The sequence below is a fragment of the Rhinatrema bivittatum genome, unplaced genomic scaffold, assembly GCF_901001135.1.
Source record: "Rhinatrema bivittatum unplaced genomic scaffold, aRhiBiv1.1, whole genome shotgun sequence".
Taxonomy (NCBI): Eukaryota; Metazoa; Chordata; class Amphibia; order Gymnophiona; family Rhinatrematidae; genus Rhinatrema; species Rhinatrema bivittatum.
In genome coordinates, this window is record NW_021820738.1 from 114,442 (window position 1) to 138,700 (window position 24,259).

General features: G+C 41.0%; 1 protein-coding gene across 1 annotated transcript in view; it reads left to right on the forward strand.

Annotated features, from left to right (window-relative positions):
• LOC115082055 (atrial natriuretic peptide-converting enzyme-like) overlaps positions 1-24,259 on the forward strand; it is a gene marked incomplete at its 5' end in the record, with an annotated part of 217,134 nt that overhangs the window by 112,008 nt on the left and 80,867 nt on the right. The window contains 3 exons of the mRNA XM_029586317.1: positions 5,706-5,813; positions 11,453-11,684; positions 20,661-20,806. Coding sequence (XP_029442177.1) covers positions 5,706-5,813; positions 11,453-11,684; positions 20,661-20,806 — 486 coding nt within the window. The remainder of the gene's footprint in view (positions 1-5,705; positions 5,814-11,452; positions 11,685-20,660; positions 20,807-24,259) is intronic.

Below are 24,259 nucleotides of genomic sequence, written 5' to 3' on the forward strand. Positions count from 1 at the left end.
ACACTGCGGTCTTATCTTCTAATATGCAGCTATTATTAGCGTCATAAACAGAATGCAGTGAACACCAGTTTGAGCCTTGTCTGTTTCTTCTATGTTTCACAGTTTATGTGATACATTTTTGCACACACTGTTAGTTACTAGGTGTAGTATTGTACTGTACACTACATAGGATTGCAGCCAATAGGCAGTGAGTGACATTGCCAAGCATTCTAATTCTGCTTGATAATCAGTGCAACTTTTCTTGTTGTATTGCTCTGTACCTACCATTTGTTCTTTCCAAATTCTCTTTCCTTATGGTACTTGCCAACTCTTGGTTGGATAATACAATGCTTTGTATACTTGCTGTACCACTTATTTATCCTTGGGCTGATTTGACCTGATACTGCTTTGCCACTCATGGTGCCTTAGGGTTTTGAAGTCATTCTTCTTCATGCCACAGCCCTCACTGTATATCTTGGAGTCTTAATACCACTCTTCTTGCTGCATCATTTGTGATTTTTAATGCCAACATTGCTGCTGCTCCAACCCATTCTTGATACCTTTATTGCTTCCTCCTCTCCTCCAGTTGTCTTTGAGTTTCTTTCCAAATTCCATTCCATATAGTACTTGCCAACTCTTGGTCTTGCCAATCTGATGCTTTATACAGTCCTTGCTAAATCTTGGTCGTGGCAATTTGATACTTTATATAGATCTTACCCTGGTACCATTAGTGGTTTTATGCCCTTTTAGAAGTTTTATTCAAACTCCTTTATCTTACAATTCTTACTGACTATTGGTCTCATCCACTATGTAACTTTCAATGGATTATACCACAACAAAAGGCAGGGGCAGCAGAAGTACAGCACCCACAATCTGGACCATGTTCTTTTATGATTACTGCTTCTCAGTTAATGGAGGCAGTATTTTCAAAAACTGTTTCAGAAGAAGAATCATGTCTTGGATTTCCTGAATCACTGGATATTGAACAGCTAGAGGCTGCAGAGAATTTGGGGCCTCTAGTCAATAGCATCTTAACCTCCAGTGAGGAGGAAGAAGAAGCAGATGATACTGACAGGGCTGAGATTAACATATGAACATAAGTTTTACCATGCTGGGTCAGACCAAAAGTCCATCAAGCCCAGCACCCTGTTTCCAATAGTGGCCAGCCCAGGTCATAAGTACCTGGCAGAATTTCTCAGTTCAGTAGATTCCATGCTGCTTATCCCAGGAATAAGCAGTGGATTTTCCCCAGATCCACATTTAATGGTCCTGAGACTTTTCTACCAGGAACTTGTCCAAACCTTTTCCAAACCAGTTAATCTAACAAATTTTACCACATCCTCTGATAACAAATTTTGCATAGAATAAAAAAGTATTGTCTCCTATTTGTCTTAAATATATCACTTAGAAAATTCATGGAATGTCCCCTAGTCTTTGTACTTTTTGAAAGTGTAAGCAACTGATTCATGGTTACTCATTCCAATCCACTCATTATTTTAGAGACCTCTATCATATCTCCCCTTAATTGTCTCTTCTCCAAGCTGAAGAGCCTTAACCTCTTTAGCCTTTTCTTAGAGGGGAATCGTTACATCCCCTATATCATTTTGGTTGTCCTTCTCTGTACCTTTTCTAATTCTGCTAAATCTTTTTTGAAAATCGGTGACCAGAACTGCACACAGTAATCGAGGTACGGTTGTACCATGGAGCAATATAAAGGCATTATGATTGTTTTATTTTCCATTCCTTTCCATTCCTAGCATTCTATTTTCTTTCTTGACCATTGCTGCACACTGGGCAGAGGATTTCAACATATTGTCCACAATGACGCCTAGATCTTTTTCCTGAGTGGTGACTGCCAACTTGCATTATGTGGATATAACTTGGGTTCTTCTTCCCTGTGTGCATCAGTTTGCACTTGTCCACTTTAAATGCCATCTGCCATTTGGATACCCAGTCTCCCAGTCTCAGTGTTGTCTTATAATTTCTTGCATTCCTCTTGTGATTTAATAACTTTGAATAATTATGTATCTTCAGCAAATTTGACCATTTGACTCATTATTCCCATTTTTAGGTTATTTATAAATATGTTAAATAGCAGCAGTCCCAGCACAGATCCCTGGGGCACTCCACTAATCAGCTTTCTCCAATGAGAAAATTGAATATTTAGCCCTGCTCTCTGTTTTCTACATTTTAACCAGCTCTCAATCTTAAATGAACATTTCCTCCTATCCCATGATTTTTTAATTTCCTCAAGAGTCTCTCGTGAGGGACTTTATCAAATGCTTTCTGAAATTCCAGATACATTGTATAAGCTGGCTCACCTTTATTCACATGTTTATTCACACCTTCAAAAAAGTGAGGCAGATTAGTGAGGCAAGAATTTCCCTTGGCTAAACCCATCTACATGTTCAGGAATTTTGTCCTTTACAATAGGTTTGATCATTTTTCCCGTACTGATGTCAGGCTCACCGGTCTGTAGTTTTCTGGATCAGCTTTGGAACCCTTTTTAAAAACTGTCATTGCTCTGGCCACCCTCCCATATTCAGGTACCATAGCTGATTTTAATGATAAATTACAGATTAATAATAATAGGTCTGCAATTTCATGTTTCAGTTCTTTCTATAGTCTGGGGTGTATATCATCCAGTCCAGGTATTTGCTACTCTTTAGTTTGTCAATTTGCTCTATTACATCTTCCAGGTTCGCTGAAATTTGTTCCATTTCCTCTGAATAATCACCTTTAAATATCACTTCTGGCATTGGTATCTGCCATTCATCCTCCTCTGTAAAAACTGAAGCAAAGAAATCATTTAATGTCTCTGCTATGGCCTTGTCCTGTTAGTACACCTTTTACCCCTTGATCATCTAATGGTCCAACTGACTTCCTCGCAGGCTTGTTGCTTCGAATGTACCTGAAAAAGGTTTTATTATGAATTTTTGCTTCTTCATCAAGCTTCTTTTCAAATTCGGTCTTAGCTAGCCTTATCAATGCTTTGCATCTAACTTGCCAGTGCTTATGTTGTTTCCTGTTTTCTTCATCTGGATCCCTTTTCCATTTTTTTAAAGATGTTCTTTTTGCTATAATAGCCTCTTTCACCTCACCATTAAACCATGCTAGCAGTCGTTAGGCCTTCTTCCACCTTTTTTTAATGTATGGAATACATTTTTCTGGGCTTCCTAGATGATATTCTTGATGAACAGCATTCATACCTGATATAAAGTCTTAACCTTTGCGGTTGCTCCTTTCAGTTTTTTCCTGACTATTTTTCTCATTTTCTCATAATTTCCCTTTTGAAAATTAAATGCTATCATAGTAGATTTCCTTAATGTCTTCCCTCTAGTTATCAATTCAAATGTCATCATGTTATGACCACTATTGCTAAGTGGCTCTAACATTGTTACATATCGCACCAAATTATGTGTTCCACTAAGGATTAAAACTAAAAACAACCCCCTTCCCCTTTGTCAGTTTTTATGCTATCTGCTCCATAAAGCAGTCATTTATTCATTTATTCATTTATTTCATCTAGAAATTTTGTTTCCTTGGCATGTCCTGATGTGACATTTACCTAGTCAATACCAGGGTAATTGAAATCACCTATTGTTAATATGCTTCTAATTTTGTTAGCTTCCCTATTTTCTGTTAGCATTTCATCGTCTGTCTGTTCATTCTGCTCAGGTGAATGTAGTATACTCCCACTGCTATTTTATTTCCATATGGAATTTCAATCCATAAAGGTTCCACACTATATTTTGGTTCTTGCAGAACTTTTATCCTGTTTAACTTTAAGCCCTCTTTCATATATAGCATCACACCTCACCCAATGTGAACCATCCTATCCTTGTGATAAAATTTGTATCCTGGTATCAAAGTGTCCTATTGGTAATCCACCTTTTACAAAATCTCCAAGATGCCAATTATATCGAACTCCTCATTCAGTGCTATATATTCTAATTCTTCCTTTTTATTTTTCTTATTTCCAGCATTTTACATACAGACGTTTCAAAGTATGTTTTTGTTTATATCAACAATCTGCTTATCAGTTGACATGGCTAATTTGGGATCATTTTGTCCTGTCTGCTCTTTACTTAAAGTCCACTGGGTTACTTTAGCATTTATTGTAATCTCTCTCAGATAAGTATAAATTTCTCCATATGCACAATGTTTATTCACCTTCCTCTGCATTACCAGATAGAATAAATCATTAGGCAAAGCAATGGATTTGACTGACTTGTGGTCCTTATTTTTTTAACAAATCTACTACTGTATGCATCTGTGCAGGAGTGGCTCAAGGCATTCTGCTGTTTGAGGCAAGGGATGAGATAGCGCACTCCCCCCCCCCCCCCAACCCAAAGGCAAAGCACAGGTCAAATCATGGAGAGGATCATGGGGGGAAGAGAGTTCGCTTGGAGTCTGGCCCTTCCGGTGATTTGAAATGCTACAGAAGGGGGAAAGCAAGTGTCAGAATTCCCAAAGAAGTAGCAGACAGTGTATCACTGATGATATTTCTTGGAAGCTGGCAATCCTGCTACACTCCCAGTAACCCTACAACCTGCCTCCCACATTTCCGCTGCATTTGCCCCCTGGAGAAGTGGGAAATGGGTGAATAGTGGGTGGTCGGTGTGTGGCACACTCTCTCCAGGTCAGTGCAAGGATATCAGATGCACTAGGTGAACTTTACACACTAGCCCTCACCATACACAATTAAAAACTATGCATTTATAATAAGAGATTGTACATGATAAAAGATATTCATAGTCTTCCAAGGTAAAAATACCACAGCAACATGTACCGTATATTATTTTTACATGCACTGCACTGGTGCCAACCAGAAAGCTCTGCAAGAAAGACATTTGTTATTAACTCCTAGCCTGAGGAGGAGTAAAGTTTCCAGGGCTAACTTAATCTATGAGCGGAAGCTGAATTTCAGTGCCAGGACCTATAGTCAGGATTTTATGCGCACAAAAAAAGCTTTCTGCACTGAAAACAGTATTTGTGTATACAAAGCATATTTTTTGTATACAAATCCCGAGTACAAGTCCCAACACTCAAGTAAGAGCATAAAAGTTATGTGCACAACAAAAGATATGTTCCTAACTCAGGTTTGGAGCACAAAAGACATACTCCTAACTCTCTGCTCCCAATTACATACAGAACACATTTTTTTATGTGCATAAATCATTCATTATACATGGAAACATTTTCTGTATCAAGAGTTAAAATAAAATCCATAAAGGAGCAGACTGAGAGGGAATTTCCCTAACCCTAACCCTGTCCTTCCTCCCCAATCCCTAAACCTACCCTAGCTATCCCCAATTTTTTTGTTTTTATACTTACTGCTCCTCTGGAGCAGAAGTAAACTCCGCGCGCCGGCTGGCCGTCTAATGGCACTGTCCTGTCCCGCCCCTTTCTTCAGGCATTTCTAAAATGCATTCGGTGTGCGCAGGGCCTGGCCATGCGCATAACCCCCAGCATTTGCAAGTGTGGGCCTTTTAAAATCGACTTGTTAATGTAAACTGTCCCAGCATTCTGTATTTTCTCGTGCATTTTTCTAAAGAATTTTATTTGCAGTGTTTTTGGCATCCTGCATGAATGATGGGTAAATTGGCAGTAACTTAAGTAACCTTTTGTTCACTATTTTTAATAAGATCCTATTGGTTATTCTGGAATCACTCTGCCCTATAATAGCAACAAGAAAATGCCTTGTTTCTTTTCTTTTCATGAAGATTCGCTGCCATGTGAGGAAGGAGATCAAAAATGCATTTCCCCTTCTTGTTCAAACTCCTGTGGCAATAGTCTTGCCTGTGAAACTCATCAAAACCAGACAAACTGTGGTAAGTAATATCTCGAGTGCTAGACCAGGTATTTTTAGTAGAATTCTCTTGCACTATTATCCACAGTAAATTAATCTGGTACCATGCATAGTTCTAAAAAACAGAATCCATCTTATTGAGATTGATATTCAGCACCACTTAGCTGGCTCAGTGCTCGCAGCTAAATATCTGGCCTTTAAGTGGCTACCACTTATCCAGATAAGTACTTATCTAGCTAAGTGGTGGGTGGGAAATAGATATTCTAGAGAGGAGCTACTTATCCAGTTAACATTGCTGAATAAATAGCGATATTTAAACTTATCTGGATATGTTAACCAGATAAGTTAGACCTCCTGCTAACTAGTGACTTATTTGGGATATTCAGCTTGTAAGTTAGCAAGACAAGTCTTATCCTGATAACTTATAGGGTCATTCAGCAAATCACGATGGGCCGTTATCGCATGCGTTAGGGCGTTAACGCACACGATAACGCCCTAATGCATTCAATAACTATCGCATCGCAATTTCAAAATTCAAATTAGGGAAAGAGGAGGAGTTTGGGCAGGGTTTAGGCAAAGTAGGGGCTGTAGCGCTGGGGGCGATAATGTAATCACATTTTTACTCGCAGTAGCACTGGAAATAGCTACAGCTATTTCATTGGCGCTACGGGGGAGATAGTGTAAAGCGTGGCTGCAACCACGGCGAGTGAAAACCCACCACTGTGATACACTATCGCCACCCCGCCCCTTTCCTGGCCGTGGCTCATCATTCCCCTATATTTATAGCAGAATGATGAATCCAGGGGGTACTTAGCTATACATCTTTCAATACCTACCTCATTGTAATTTGACTGAATGTCCCCTGCATACCTGGTAGGTAAGAGGACGGTCTTATGATTCAAGAAATCAGTAAAGTGCATTACAGTGAATTAATATATACAAATAATTTGGGATATGTTTTTTGCATGTTTTCTGACTTATGTTCCTATTCTATAACGTCTGTGTTTTAGAAGGTGTGAGAAAATCCTAGGCGTGGTGCGGGATGTGGGGTTGGGGGTAAGGGGCCGACTACCTTTATTATTATTTCTACTTAAGTCATAGACTTGTGCCTTTGTACTTTTGGTTATCAGTTTGTTTTAGGTATTAGGATAATTCAAGCCATTTTATTTTTTTCAGTCAAGAGCAATTATAAAAGAAAAGCAATTATGCCTTTGTATAATTTGCATTACCTAGAGATTTCAGTCATAAATGATGTAAAATATGAGATCTTCAACATAGGTAAAAATGTGTTCAATGATGTTATTTCTATCATCCACAACATTTTATTTATTTAATCTTCTTCTTAACTTCTTCCCCAGTCCTCTATAAAAACCACCCTTTCTAATTATTACAGTTTTAAAAATGATTTTTTTTGTGACATTACAATTTCAATCAAACAAGCAGCTGAGGCAGTTTTAGTGCAAGGTCAGTTTGTATTTCGCAACATGCTGGATTTAGACAAATTCTCTATGGCCTCTTGAAAGTGAATAAAGCGTAAAACTTTCATAGGAACTCACATACAAGCAGCTATTCAAGACATATTCAGCAAGAAAAGAGATATTCTAGCTTCAAAAAAACTACTTTGAGTTTGCAGGAGGAAGATCCACAATAAACATGTGAAGGGAAATTTTAAAAGCCATTTCTGTGGGTAAATTGCCCACCCAGTATGTGGTTAGCCTTAAGTAAGTATGTCCAGTATGTACGTAAGTTTACCTGGACTGAATATAGGGGTTGCTGGGGGCAGAGCTGAGGAGCGGTTGGGACTTATGCGCATAGTTTTGTATTTTCAAAAGTATGCATGCACATTTTCCCCTTACTTAACAGCAGATGAGTGAGGGGTTTTCCAGGGAAGAGCCCTTTTATCATGAGTAAGAAACCCTTGGATATGATTTTGGTTGAAGAGACTACCTAATCTGTACTTTGGCAGCTTTGATAGACCTGTAGATGTGGAGTGAATGGACAGAATGGATATACTGTAGGATAGCAGAAGCTGTCAGGTACAGTTCATTTCCTGTAGAAGGTATGCTGAGGTTTGGACAATGAGGCGAGTACTGTCAGAGGGTGTCATAGAGGGGATTCTGCTAAATTTGAGATCCCTATCCAACTCAGGGCATTCCTACACCCTCTGTATCCCTGGGGTCAGGTCCACTACACTATCTGCTTGACCCAAACTCCTTTTGAGCCCTTCCGAGAGACTGGCACTCAGCTCACTCCAGTGCTAGACGCTCTCACGTTTTATTCGTCCCATCCAGGAGGGAGGTGCAATTGTGTCTGGGTAAATTTGATGGCAAATTTTCCAAGTGGATTTAGCCCACTTTGAAAACTGGTGTACTTTTATTGCATATTATGTGGGCTGTACTCCACTCACAATTCTTCTTACACCTATCCATTCACCCAAAACGTATGTACCTGTTTTTTCTCGACATCTCTGGCCTTTTTCTCACGATCCACTCTCTGTTTCCTACTCCACGTGGCACAGAGATGTACAGCAGTCTTCAGGTTGGGGAGGAGCCTCCTTTAAAGGACACACTCAGCCTAACTCTTTAGGCAGCAGATGCCACCGGTGAAGTGGCTGCTGCTTTGCTTTCCTCTCTGGACCTAAAGTGGCATGTCCAGGACAAACGCATGCCCAGACCCAGTCAGCCCCAACAGGAGGAGCAGGGAGGCCTAAACCAGAGCCATTCTCTTCATGGCTTAAATCTGAAAAAACTGACTAAAATGTAGGTAACGTTACAGAATGTTTTAGAACATATTGATAAACTTAATCATACAGTAGCAATTTACCAGGATCAGATAAAACTCACCCAGGTGTTCTAAAGAAAATATGAAATTGAAATACAACTTGGAGTCAATTAACTTCTTTCAAGCAGAATTTGTTAAAAGAAACATAAAATGCTACAAAAATCAGTATGCAGAATTGACTTTGGAAGACAAGACTTCAGGAGGTACATATTTAAAGAGTTGTCAGAGCAACCAAGTACGCTGAGCCAGTAGGAGAGAAGAGTAAGTCCTCCGGTCAGCTCAGCTGTGCTTCAGATGAGTTTGGGCTCATCTGAATATTATTCTCTTACCGTTTAAAATGACAGTATAACAATGATAAAACACCATGACATCGAAACATAAAATATGATGACAGATAACCACCTGGCTTATCTAGTCTGCTCATTTTCCCTATACAATAGGGTAAATACAGGTAATCTAAAACAGAGCTGCCAAAATAGTACATAAACTGAACCAGAATCCATATAAAGGTAACTTAAGTACAGGGACATTAATATCTATATCCTAGAAGAGAGAGGATAGGGGAGAATATAACAGAAACATGCAGACATCTCAAATGTATAAAAAAGAGATTAGAGACATATGGGGGTCTATTTTCAGCTACTATCCAGCTAGCAAAGTTAGTTAAACTTTTCTGGCTATCTCTGCAGGGATTTTAAGAGGCACGGGCATGCTGCTGAATATCACAGGCTATCTTAGAGTGAGCCAGATAACTTTATCCAGCTAACTTTCGGCGAATAGCCGATTTTAAAATGCTCACATAAACGCACATGTAGGCGCGTATGGTTTAAAATTGCCGTCTCCATGTGTGTGAGCTGGAAAACACGCGCACATGTGCGCCCGTGCACAGATCTTAAAATTGACCTCTTAATATATAAAACACGCAAACATTTAAAACTTTTTCAAACACATCAATATAAACAAAAAAAAACATAATAAAACACAAATATTACCCAAAGCTAAGTTAAAAAATCCTGCTTTAAGCTGCTTGTGGAAATCCAAGTAGTGCTTCTCATAGTACAGTGAGCATGGTATTGTATTCCATAACTCCAAACCGGCTACTAGGAGCACTTTTTCCCTGGTCTTCTGGAGTCTGCTCAGGGATGGGGGCATTGCTGGGCAGGCCTGGTGCAGCTGCATGGGGTAGCTCTGTCCACACAGGGCAGAGCTACCACCCCAGACACATTTTAATTTGGAATTCCCAACCAGAGTGCTCTGCTTATTCCATTCAGTGCTCTTACACTTGAGATTCATCAGTAATACCCAGGGAAAGGATTCCCCCTACACTTCTTTTTCATTGAAGAACAGCCTTCCCCTCTTTATGCCCTGGGACAAAAGTACCAGAGACTGTACAATTGTGACTTAGCCCCAGGACTGAGTGTGGCCCCTGCAAAGTTCAGTCAACAGCCTGAATCGGGATTACAATAGTCCTTCAGATGTGCTTAATAGCATCAACAGACCCAAATACCCCAAAAGTGCTCAAATACAAAAGTGAATGGCCAGAGTTGATCTCCATCTCTATACTTGGACAAGTATTCTGATGAACAGAAGGAATGCATGAGGGTCCACCAGCACACATGGAGAAAGAAGCAAACAGACCAGCAAACAGGAAAAAATAATTTGGGTAGATTTTCAACCGCACGTGAGCATAAATTACTGGGCAAATTTTCGAAGAGGCCCAGCCACGCGAGTAAACGCCGGTATGTGAATAAGTGCCGGGCCTCTTTGAAGGGGCATGCCAGGGGCATGTTCTGGGCGGGGTGGGGGGCGCGGGCCGGGTCAGCGCCGTTGTTCGCTGTCCCGAAGACCCGGCTGCCGGCGCGCGCAACTTACTTCAGCTGGGGAGCTGAAGTAAGTTGTGCAACAAAGAAAGAAAAAAAGATAAAGGTAGGGTTTAGGGGGTGGGGAGGAGAGGGTAAGGGAAAGGGAGGTTAGGTAGGGGGATAGGGAGTTCCCTTCCAGTTCGCTCCAATTAAGGAGCAGGCTGGGAGGGAATGCATCACCGCACGGAAATTGGAAAAATTCCACCCCCCTTTGTGCATGCTGCCTGCACATACGCATATGGATTATAAAATCCGGTGCGTGGCCCACGGATTTTCCACCATGTGCGCACCGGCACGCATATGGTAGAAAATCAGCGCATCCATGTGTGCGCGCCGGGAAGCACGCGCGCAAAGTGTAAAATCTACCCCACTGTGCACAGGGAGAGGAATAGCCAGCAGGAAAAAGGAGAAGGTAATTGCTTCTTGAAAATTCCCGGTGAGACCTCATTTGGAGTACTAATATGTAGATTTCTGGAGATCGCACCTTCAAAGGAATAGAAACCAATTAGAATTGGTCCATAGGGCAGCTACTAAAATGGTCAGTGCTCTTCATCATAATGCATATGTGGAGAGACTTAAAGATCTAACTACGTGTGCACTAGAAAAAAGGAAGGAAAGAGGAGATATGGTAGAGACATTTAAATACATCAAAGGAATAAATGTATGGGAGGTGAGCATCTTTCAATGGAAAGAAGGCTCTGGAAGACAGGTCATGGGATGAGGGTGAAAGGGGGTAGACTCCAGAATAATCTAATAAAATATTTCTTTACAGAAAAAGTAGTAGATGCATGGAAAACCTTTCTGTGAAAGAGGAGGAGATGAGGACTGTTTCAGAATTTAAGAAAACATGAGGCAAGGACAGAGAATCCCTGAGGGATAGGAAGGGACTATAAAGCTGAACAGTTTGGCAGACTGGATGGGCCATATGGTCTTTATCTGCCAGCATGTTCTATTTTTCTATATTATGAATGTCTAACACTTTTTTTTTTAATTTCATTTGTTTTTTTCTCCCTGTTAGACCAGTGTGAACCAATTTCTCTGGAACTGTGCATGAACTTGCCATATAACTACACACGTTTTCCGAACTATCTGGGCCACAGGACACAGAAAGAATCCTCCATCAGCTGGGAATCCTCCCTTTTTCCAGCGCTGGTTCAGACTAACTGTTACAAGTACCTTATGTTTTTTGCTTGCACCATTTTGGTACCAAAGTGTGATCCTCAAACAACTCGGCGTATCCCACCCTGCAGGTACTGTGTCTTCTTATTAAATCTGTCCTTAAGTGATCTTGCATGGAATAATAGCTCCTATACATTTTATGTTCTGAACTCACTGTTTAGTTACAACAAAACACAGAACTTGTGTGTTAACTGGCTAAATGCTAATATTTTATTTATTATTATACCAACATTCAATCTCAGTTGAGATATCACACTGGTTTACATTCAGGTACTGTTGGTATTTCTCTATCCCCAGAGGGCTTACAATCTAAGTTTTTGTTCCTGAGGCAATGGAGGGTAAAGCGACTTGCCCAAGGTCACAACAAGCAACAGTGGGACTTGAACCCTGGTCTTCTGGGTCATAGTCCACTGCTCTAACCACTAGGCTATTCCTCCTGAATATTTAGCTGATAATGTAGGGGCATTTGGGGGTGTTTTTGGGCAGAGTTAAGTTATCTGGCAAACTTTGGTCCCATCACATAGTAGTCTTAGAATTATCCAGATAAAGCTTTCCAGCTTTCTTTGAGATAGTCAAATATTCAGTGGTGCAACTGTACCACTGAATTTCCCAACAAAGTTATCTGAATACATTTATCTGGCTAACTTTGCAAGCTAATGAATATCCAACAATACACCAAAACAGCGAACTGTTATTAATCAAACAACAATCAAGAGCGAAAGCTCTGTCGCTGGACAGTGTAGGTATTTATTTCAATTAGAAACATTAGAAAAACAATATTACAATTTTGAAAAAATTTTCAATTGTCCAGCGACAGAGCTTTCGCTCTTAACTTTGCAAGCTAGCCAGTAGCTGAAAATGGACCCTACGATTTTCATTTTCTAGAAACTGCCATTGTGACTGACATTTGGGAATTGTCCTGACCTGGTCCTAGAAAGTAGAGGGGGCATGAGTCCTATTTATTGGATCTTGTAGATATTGAAATGGACCCTCAATGACAGGGAATATGGAGTTGCTGGAGAAAGCCATCCCATACACTAGGCTGACATTCCCATATATTGTTAAGGTAGAATAGTTGCAAGTGTTTACAACAGAAAGAAAAAGCAGTTTGTGTATAGTCCCTTTTCTGTTCTTACTGAATAGAAACCCCTTTCTCTCCCAGCTCCTGGAATTAAGGTGCTGGCCTGTAAGGGAAAGCTCTAAATTGAACCTTCAGGGCTACAGAAGAAATCCTTTTGTTTAACGCAGAAAAAGACTCCATCGTATCTAGCCTACGTGGATAGATTCCTAAGTTTGTTCTTATGTGGCCACCATGCCAAAACTCTAAGAGCTGCTTCCCTTTTTCCATAAAGGCATATATGCTGGCACATGAGATATGCCAAAGCTTAGATACCTGTCACTTATAAGTCCCATTTGTAGGTCCTGCTGAAATGATAGGGTGATGAGGGTTCAGGCTCTCTGAACATCTTCCTAATTCCTCAGGCATCCTTAAACCTGTTGATTCTCTCAGCCCTCCAGGAAAAGAAATCTCTAGAAATTTCTGGAATCTTAGTACAACCCCTACTATACTGAAACACTTATAGCCTGCCAGTAGAGATGGGCAGGATCTTATCATTTCCCTAGGTTAAGGTAGTGGATTTAATTAAGTTAAGGTAAAGAGGGCTTACAGTTTCAAAATATCATTTTAAGCTAATCAGATGATGAGATAAATTTTCAGCCTCAATCATGTTTACTACCACATATTACTAAAGCATTCCACTGCTGATGAGAACTCATAGTTTTCGGACAATATGATTTTGAAATATACAATGCAGATCTTGCAGTAGACCTGCCCAGTCTTGGTGAGATGTGGCCTGGGCCCAAATAGCATGCAAATTAATAAAGTGGTGTCCTCTTTATTCACTGGCTAAACTTAGGCTTCTGTATGCATGCTTGAGCACAACTTTTCCTATTGGTGCACACAACTATTTTCATTCAGCACAAGGAAGCTAGCAGGGCCGTGGTAGAGCTCATCTCACTACAGCCCAAAGAGAAGAGCCGGAGGGGCCTCATTTGTGCACATCCCACAATGGCTTGAAGAGAAGAGTGTGTGTGTGTAAGAGAGAGAGAGCCTGTGTGCATGTGTATGTAAGTGTATGACTCAGAGCCTGTGTGCATATGTGTGTGTGTGTGTGTATGTGTGTGTGTGCATGCCTGTGAGAGCCTATGTGTCACATATAGGCTCTCACAGGCACGCACACACACATACATAATGAGGTGAATTTTAAGACCCGTGTGCGTTTGTCGGCTCGCTCCACATGGATTCGGCGATTTTATAACATACACACGCATATGTGTGCCTGTTATAAAATCTGCTATATGCACGTACACATGCACATGACTTTATACTGATGCGTGCAAATGCCGCCTCGATTGCGTAAATGGGGAGGATTTTAATAGATATGCCCGCCGACGCAGTTACCTGTTTCCCCGTTTCATTCCCGTTCACCCCAATAAAGGAGAGGACTTCCTAAATGCCCTCGCTAACTTGCCTCCCTTTTACCCTATTAGTCCCAACCCTTAAAACCTCACTGACGAGCTTGGTTTTTGTTTTACGCTGTCCATAGCAGAAGTAAAGTTACACGGTAGGGGGACCATGGTGCATGCTTGTGCTTGTAAAACTTGCGCACAGACTTCATGTTACAGACTCGGGCCGCCCATGCCCTGCCTAGATCCCACCCATGCTGGACCCCTTTTTTGTACTTTTTGATTTGTGCACGTACCAGGAGATATGCACGTACTCATGTGGTTTTTAAAATCCATGTGGTGTGCACTGGGCCGAGTCGCGCGCGTATCTCCCAGCTTTGGCGCACATAGTGCTTTTAAAATCCGCCAGAATGTGTGTGTGAGGGAGAGGGAGTGCATGTGAGAGCATGGGCTTATATATGAGAGAGGGAGTGTGTGAGCGAATGAATGTGTTGGAGAACGTGTGTGAGAGAGAGAAGATAAAATTTATGCGGCTCCGCCTTCTCCAGACCACGACAATTACAGGGTGACTGGAAATCCAAAGATCCCAGGAAATGGGGAGCAGGAGATTTTTTAAAATCCTATTTAGTTTTAATTATTTGTTGTTATTTTTGAAATATTTTATTGGTGTTTGAGAAATATTAGAACAAATTTATGCAAGTTTTTAAAATTATTGAATGTTCATCAGCTGTTTTGATTTGTATATTCTTTTTGTTAGCATGGTTTTAATATTATGAATGATGTTTTATATCTCTTGATTTTATTGCTTGATGTTTTGTGAGGAATGAGGTTTCTGATTTTCCATTGTTGCACTGCTTAATACTATCAGGCTTGTGGTTTCCAGTTAAGTTTTTGTTGGCACATTTCTATTTATACATTCTGGTCTTTCTATTCTGTATTTGGTGAGGGTTTGCCTGTATTTCAAAGGTCCAGTTCATGTGTAATTTAATTATTGCTGTGAAAATGATGGTACTTATCAGTGGCTTTTACAGCATTATGGTCATCTCATCTTCATTTTATTTTAAGTAAAGTATGTTCTTTATTAATTTCACTTGCAGATAGAAAGCAGTGTTGAATATTCTCGCAGAAAATATTTTTTCATGCACATAATTTATTGTAACTTTTAATTTAGATGATTATTTGAAGAGATGGACTTAGCCGTGTTCTCTCTAAGGTAGGGGTCACCAACTCTGGTCTCCGAGAGCCACAAACAGGGCGAATTTTCAGGATATCCACAATGAATATGTATGAGATAGATTTGCATGCTCTGCCTCCATTGTTTGCAAATCTCTCTCATGCATATTTATTGTGGATATCCTGAAACCCTGACTTGTTTGTGGCTCTCAAGGACTGGAGTTGGCTACCCCTGCTCTAAGTATTGGGTTGCTTGTGAGCATATAAATGCATCAAAGAAAGTAGTGCTCACGTCATAATGTTACCAAAGAGTTTTGCACACTGCAACCCAATTCTTTGAGGGACCACTGCTGTGTGGCTTAAACTTCAGGAAGATAGTCAGTCCCCCTTTCATTATTTTTCTTTAACCCTAGAATAGTTTAAATAGTTTGTATTTTTCCTGGTTACCACTGGGCACCCATCTTCTTTGTGATGCTATGTGGAACCTGGACAAAATCCATTGTTTTTCTGTGTGACCCTGGGCTAAAAATTCTCTCTCTTCAGGCCACCTGAGATAACTGTTTTCTTATCTGCTGGATGTAGACCTCCTGACGTGGGTCCGAAAGGACTTCAGTCTAGCAGATCAGTATGGATAATTTGATACACAGTTGAGACTGTTCTCTCTACTTCAGTGGTTCTACACACGGGTCCTCCTGACCTTCAGCCGGGTTTAGATTTCAGTATAATCACAGTTGGCCTATATTTGATCAAGAACAGGTTAATTTGCATATTGTTTTATCCTGAAAACCAGAAGAACCATAGGTTCAGACTGCTCTCATACTCAGATCCCCCACATTTTCTATTTGATGTTCAAAATCTCTTGAAATCTGGCCCAGTAGCTTCAGTAATTTTCTACAGAACATTGCAAGCTTGAAACATTTTCTTAAAAGAGCCTGCATGCTTCCACTTTTCAAACCAAAAAGCATGCCCGTGGTTGAATGATAAGAACATAAGAACATAAGAAAATGCCATACTGGGTCAGACCAAGGGTCCATCAAGCCCAGCATCCTGTTTCCAACAGTGGCCAATCCAGGCCATAAGAACCTGGCAAGTACCCAAAAACTAAGTCTATTCCATGTAACCATTGCTAATGGCAGTGGCTATTCTCTAAGTGAACTTAATAGCAGGTAATGGACTTCTCCTCCAAGAACTTATCCAATCCTTTTTTAAACACAGCTATACTAACTGCACGAACCACATTCTCTGGCAACAAATTCCAGAGTTTAATTGTGCGTTGAGTAAAAAAGAACTTTCTCCGATTAGTTTTAAATGTGCCCCATGCTAACTTCATGGAGTGTCCCCTAGTCCTTCTACTATCCGAAAGAGTAAATAACCGATTCACATCTACCCGTTCTAGACCTCTCATGATTTTAAACACCTCTATCATATCCCCCCTCAGTCGTCTCTTCTCCAAGCTGAAAAGTCCTAACCTCTTTAGTCTTTCCTCATAGGGGAGTTGTTCCATTCCCCTTATCATTTTGGTAGCCCTTCTCTGTACCTTCTCCATCGCAATTATATCTTTTTTGAGATGCGGCGACCAGAATTGTACACAGTATTCAAGGTGCGGTCTCACCATGGAGTGATACAGAGGCATTATGACATTTTCCGTTTTATTCATCATTCCTTTTCTAATAATTCCCAACATTCTGTTTGCTTTTTTGACTGCCGCAGCACACTGAACCGACGATTTCAATGTGTTATCCACTATGACACCTAGATCTCTTTCTTGGGTTGTAGCACCTAATATGGAACCCAACATCGTGTAATTATAGCATGGGTTATTTTTCCCTATATGCATCACCTTGCACTTATCCACATTAAATTTCATCTGCCATTTGGATGCCCAATTTTCCAGTCTCACAAGGTCTTCCTGCAATTTATCACAATCTGCTTGTGATTTAACTACTCTGCACAATTTTGTGTCATCTGCAAATTTGATTATCTCACTCGTCGTATTTCTTTCCAGATCATTTATAAATATATTGAACAGTAAGGGTCCCAACACAGAACCCTGAGGTACTCCACTGTCCACTCCCTTCCACTGAGAAAATTGCCCATTTAATCCTACTCTCTGTTTCCTGTCTTTTAGCCAGTTTGCAATCCACGAAAGGACATCGCCACCTATCCCATGACTTTTTACTTTTCCTAGAAGCCTCTCATGAGGAACTTTGTCAAACGCCTTCTGAAAATCCAAGTATACTATATCTACCGGTTCACCTTTATCCACATGTTTATTAACTCCTTCAAAAAAGTGAAGCAGATTTGTGAGGCAAGACTTGCCCTGGGTAAAGCCATGCTGACTTTGTTCCATTAAACCATGTCTTTCTATATGTTCTGTGATTTTGATGTTTATAACACTTTCCACTATTTTTCCTGGCACTGAAGTCAGGCTAACCGGTCTGTAGTTTCCCGGATCGCCCCTGGAGCCCTTTTTAAATATTGGGGTTACATTTGCTATCCTCCAGTCTTCAGGTACAATGGATGATTTTAATGATAAGTTACAAATTTTTACTAATAGGTCTGAAATTTCATTTTTTAGTTCCTTAATTAGACTGAACAGCACAAACACATTGATGCACTTGGCCTGTCCTTTTCTCCTGTGGATTACATTAAATTCCGCTAATGCAGTGGTGATAAACTTTTCCAGCCTAAGTGCCATGTTCACTTTCAGATTCCAGCCCTAAACTTTTATAGAATGTAACTGCCTGCTGTAAATTGGATTTATTAGCATCATAAAACATTTTATCTAAAAGGTAAAAATAATCAGCAATTTTAGTTGGTCTTTCTGGACTGAAGACATTTTTCACTTTTCCTTTAATTAATTTGTATTGCTAAAGTATTGCAAATTAAAGCATGTTAGAGAATGGAAAAGAGCGAGGAAAAAGAATTCACATAGCTTGTTTGCATGTTTACTTGGAGCCCCTTTCACCAATGCTACGATTTAACCGTCCCGCATAGAGATAAACATGAGGGCAGTCTGACCACTAAGCAGTATTAAACACTCAGTATTCCCCTCCTTTCAATCTCAAAATATGCATGAGGCATGCCAGCTAAAAAAAAAATCTATTCCTTCCTTCCACTTTCATTGAACATTTTCATTTTTGTAGTTATCACTTTGAGGTCATTTTAAAGTCTCGTTGTTTGCCTACAGACTTTTATATCATGTTTTCTAGATTCATAATACATCATTATCGAATAGTCCCTGTCTAGTCATTCATTCCTTGTTATTTAGATATTTCAGTTCACTTTTCATTTTGCATACATTTCTGTGAGGTTTTGTTTAGCTTTTTTTAAAAAAATGAAAGCCGATATCCTCTGTTTAAAAGTAGAAGTTTCTAAAGGCAAGAGATGCTGAAGGCCCTTGGTAATTCCACAGTGTTTCATGGTTATTTATAAAGAGAAAGGGATCAGCCTCTTTTTTTTATTTTTTTCATGCATCTCATAGATGGGATTGCTGCCAGGAAGGGGCAATTTTGAAACAATGTGGATTGATACAAAGATTCCCCACAAGCCCTTTCTCTTTGAAATTTGCCGAGGGGTGAAAAAGGTTTTTATCTGCTTTACTTGTGAATACTCTGTTCCTGAAAAATAACACACAGAGGAGGTAATTTTCAAAGGAGTTAAGCATGTAAATGCAACATACTATTGTAGCAATGATCAAAAATGCGCAAGGATCGTAACTTTCAAACTGGCACGCGGGAGCGGATTTCCGCGCATACGTCAGCCCACGCCCAAGGCCGTGTCCAGTTTATAACAGACTTGCGCATGTTCTAAAATAGTTTGTTCATGTGCACAAGTGTGCCAAATTTTTCAGTGGGCACGAGCATGTGCTCGCAAATTCCGCTTCCACTGTGTTAATTGGGGGATTTTAAAAGGGGCGAGGGCCCACGCCATTCCCAGTTTACCAGTTCGTCCATCAGTTCACCCAGTTAGCAGATAGGTTCCCCAACTCCCCCCGGTTTGATGGCCTACACTCCCCCCTGTTACCCCAGACCCTTTAAGTCCCTCAGAAATGGCTTGATCCTTTTTTTTTTTTTTAACTAACACGTCATCAATAGCAGAAGTAAAGTTACGTGGCAGGAAACCTTGGCATGCCGGGCATGTGAATATTTACATGCACATCCTGGTTAACACCCCGAAACACCTTTGCTCCACCCAGACCGCGCCCATGCCCCTTTTGCAAACTTTAGAGATGTGCGCACTGCTGCAGAGACGCACGAATTTGAGCAGTTTTAAAAATCTGCTTGGCACGCGTGAACCCGACTTAATCAATGCACACGCCGGGCTTTTAAAATTCACCTTATAAAACGCACTCATGCACGTAAAACCTCTTGATAATTCAATGGCATGTACTGTAGCAATTTTCAGAAGTCCACTTACATGTGGAAAGTGCATTTACATATGTAAAGCCCAGTTTTAAGTGTGTAAATCCTTTTGAAAATTACCCACTCAGATAGTAACCTTTCAGCAGGCGTGCAGGTGCACGTGTGCGAGTGTTCATCAGCCCGCACGCAGGTACACAGTCATTTTATAATGTGCACGTGTATATGTGCATATTATAAAATAGCCTGACTGCACGCACATGTGCACACAATTTGAAGTGGACGCAGACCTATGCACGCAAATGCCGCTTCTATCATGTAAGTGGGGGGGGGGCGGGGGGATTTTGAAAGACACGCGAGCTGACGTTTTACCAATTTTACCAGTTCGTTCCCAGTTCGTCCAGGTAAGGAATAGGATTTCCAAACCCGCCTACTGTAACAGCTTCCATTCTTCCCTGTTAGCCCCGACCCTTAAAACCCCGCAGAGCTGCCTATTTATCTTTATTTTATAATTCTCACGTCATCCAAGGGTCCCCTGTGCGCGCCTGTGCCATTAAGTATTTATGCACAGACTTTGATGTGAAATCCAGAAATCCCCGTGCCACGCCCAGACCACACCCACGTGCCTCCCCTTTTTTTGGAACATTTCATTTCTGCGCGTAGAGGCAGATGCACATGCATCCAGGTGGCTTTTCAAGTCTTCTCAGCATGCGCTGGCCTGACTTGTGCACGGGTTTCCCGGCTTTGGCATGTTCCGGGGGTTAAAATCCACCTCATAGTTTTGAAAAGCCAAAGCTATGGCCTAACCCTGCCTCAGACCCCGCCTACTTTTCTCATGGGTACAGGTAGGCACATTGTTGAATCCTGTGTGTCCTTTTACCCAGGGGGGGGTAATCTTTAGACTTCCCTTGCACCTGGGTGAATGGCCATTTACATGGGTAAGTGCCTTTTGAAAATTGCCCTCCATAATGTTTTGTTTTTTTTCTCACGACCAGGGTAACATTACTGTGTTTCCTAACCCGCACTGTCCCTTTTTCTTCTTTGAAGGGCCCTGTGTGAGCTTTCCAAGGAGCGCTGTGAGTCTGTGCTTGGAATTGTGGGTCTGCAGTGGCCAGAAGACACCGACTGCTCGCAGTTTCCAGAAGAAAATTCCCATAACCAAACCTGTCTAATGCCAGACGAGGATGTAGAAGGTTAATTTGAGCTCCAATAATTTCATCCATGACTATAGAGGTCGCCTTTATCTGGACACAGGGAGGATAACTTTTAAACAAATGCTGACAGTGGCGCATATGCACGTACATGGCTGCAAGCTGATCCACACTGGTATTTTGTAACCCGCACATGTAATATAGGCGCATTTATAAAATATGTGAATCTCTATCTTGTAACATATGGGCCGGATTTTAAAAGATTTACGCGCGTAGAGTGCCTTACGCGCGCCAGGCCTGTTGCTTCGGGGGTAGGCCATTTTTGATCCACACCTGGATTGTTGGTTTTGTTTTGGTTTCATTAAAAAAAAAAAAAAAAACACCCCACCAGAACCCACCCCAATCTTTCCCAATTATTAAAATATAGAGCCCCCCTCCACCAGCAGAGCCCCCTGCCCACCTTAGCCCACCCTCCCGAACCCCTCCCCCCCCCCAGGACTCCCCAAAAAGGGGGGCCCGGGCGCTATCTCCTGCTCCCAAGCCAGTAGCTGCCATTAGTTAGACACTGTGACAGGGCTGCTCAATGGTAATGGTAGCCCCTGTCACATTTTAGGGGCAAAGGGTAGCCAGCACCATTTTGACTAATGGCAGCTGTTGGCCCGGGAGCAGGGGTTCACTCCAGTCCTCTTGTTAAATCACTAGACATTTTTGGTGAGTCCTGGGGGGCTTGGAGGGTGGAGTAAGGTGGGTGGGGGAGGGCTCCATATTTTAATAAATGGGAAGCGTTGGGGCGGGTTCTGTTTTTTTTGTTATTCCCGAAATTCTTTATTGCCTATTTTGTTGCAGACAAATTCCCACACCTATTTATTTCCTCACCATAGACAAATTCCTGCTTTTCATCTAGACTAGCTGAACTTATTCTACTTCAGGTTTTTTTTGTTGCGTCCTTAAAATGGCTTGCTTTTCAGTAATGGCTTAATTTCCTTTTGCTGAGTGAAATAAGTTAAATAAACTACAACTTTCTTAGGAACTCTGTGGGCAATCTCCAGGTAGCTGGGGACAGCCCATGAATAGATCCATGGAAAGCAATGAACATGCCTAGGAGGATTCACTGGCACCCAAGAACTGCTCCCAGATTACCCATTGAATCTGCACATTTTTAGGAATTTAAGCTTTATTTTTTTGTCCCGGAAGTTTCCTCCTGCTCTCTTGGGCTTTCAGCTCAGCCGGAGCCAGGGCTGGAATCCATGAACCTTCATTTGCAATTGCCCATGACAGTCCTAAGGCCAAGGGGCCATGCATTAGGACCCCTTGCAGAACCCGTGTACTCATGGACTCTACATCTGGCCACTAAGTGTCATCCTTGAGTGATGCCCATGATGCCCTCTCCCTGGAGACTGGGAACATTGCCCCCTCAGCATTTCTAGTCCCAGCCAGCCTGAGGAGTAGATGATCCAACTCTCTGATTAAACCAGGGTCCGTCCTTATGGCAATGCACAGCACCTCCAGTGAGCTAACAGGTTCGTATCTAACGTTTTTAAAGGCAGGGGATCATCAGTCATATACAAATTTGTCCACTTCTCTATTTATTTACTAAAACATTTTGACGTGACTCTCTTGCTGGTGCTGGTGTATTGGCTTCCTTTGTGTGACTAGAGAGCTGTTGATAAGAAGGTGGATTTTAGAGCCAAAGTACTGGATGTTTTGCTGCTTTCACCAAGGTGCTATGTTGACCAGAATTCCAAAAGGCTTCTCAGCCTTACAGTCTTAGCCATGCATGCAGTACTCAAGGGCTCTCTTCAGACCTGCAGCTTGACCACATGGGTTTAGGAGACTGTTTTTGTACAATTACTTTTTTAAATTTTTTAGAATGGTTCATATGGGCAGAACTACACCAATGAATACCAAAGACAGTTTTACTTAACTTGTTAGGACTCTGCCTCATTCTTTCATATCAAAACCAATCTGAATTATTCAATATCCTTAAGAGGAAATTAATAATTTAGTTGAATATAGTCTCTGTCTATGAAACTTTTTTTTTTTTTACTATAGAATACTGAACTTATTCTATAGTTTTTATCTGCAGGTACAAAAATAAAGAGAGTAGAGAAGAAACAGATTATAATTTTCTCATAATACAATCCTTATAATGAATAATGCCAAGATCCTAATGTCAAAATTATCATGAAGACCCAGACCGTTGGGTCTGCAAAGAACTTATTATATGTGGGAAAGTAAATGAGCTAAACCTTCTTTTACTGAGCAGACAGATCAGTTTATCCCATTTAATTCTTGTATCACAGAGCTAAAATATAAACTTTTGCTGAGCACTGCCAATTTCAAAACAAAGTGGTGGCTAAGCACAATCACTTCCAAAACTGATGTCCAAGGAAACATTAGGTGTAATTGCTTTTCACTTTGAAAGTTGTCAGGGACATTGCCTGTCTGTTTTTGATATTGAAAAGCTGGGATTGAGCCCATACTCTTTTAAAATTAGGGTCAAATGTGAATAAAGAGGAATATATTGTATGTTTCGGAAAAACCATTTGAAAGGAGCACCCTGAACGGACCGTGTACATTTTACTAATGGCGAAATGATCTTAAGCATTAATCTTCATGTTGGTTCATTGAGAACTGGTTTGCTACCACAGACTATGAATCTATATCTTTTACTTCTATGTGATCTAATCAGATTACAGCAGATTGATTATAGGCTTTGTTCTTATGTCTATCTCTCATCTTACCCCTATCCAGTAGCTGTGCAAGATAGATGTAATAACCGATTAGATTTTTTTAAATTTTTACCTGTAACTAGTTGAAACTCATTGACAATAAGGGGCCGATTGAATACCATGCGCTAGCTGCTGCGTGTGGCCTAACACGCGATTGGACATGCGTCCATAACCCCTGATCCCACATAGGGATTAGCACATCCAAAACACGCGTTCAAATCTCCGCGTAGCTAATAGCACTCATCACATGGAAATCCAGGTAGATGAGAGTATTAGCTAACCCCCGCAATCCAATAAATTTTCCGCGTGGCCAATACGCCCTTGCAATGTGGCAAATTTTACAGCAGCTCGGGGCTGGCGTAAAGGTATTCCATGCTCAAGGGCACATTAAAAAAAAAAAAAGAAAAATCCTGCTTTCTGAGATTCCTCCTAATAGTATCGTAGCGACACTATGTAGGAGGAACCAAATAATGCAGAATTTATTTTAAAAAGAATTCTTTGAAAATAAACATTTTGCATGTCCAGTACACACACAAGATACACAGTCCAGACTGTGTAACTTGTGTATGTACATACTGATAGCAGGAGAAAATAGACGCTCATAGATTGAGCGTCTATTTTCCCAACCAGCTTGACAGTCACCTCTCCTGTGCGCCCGGTTCTGAGGAGGCGCTAGGGACGCACATTTGTCCCTAGCGCCTCCTTTTTAGCACGACCCCTCATTTTAATATTGGATTAGGAGCCCAGGAAAGGGGGCTGGGCG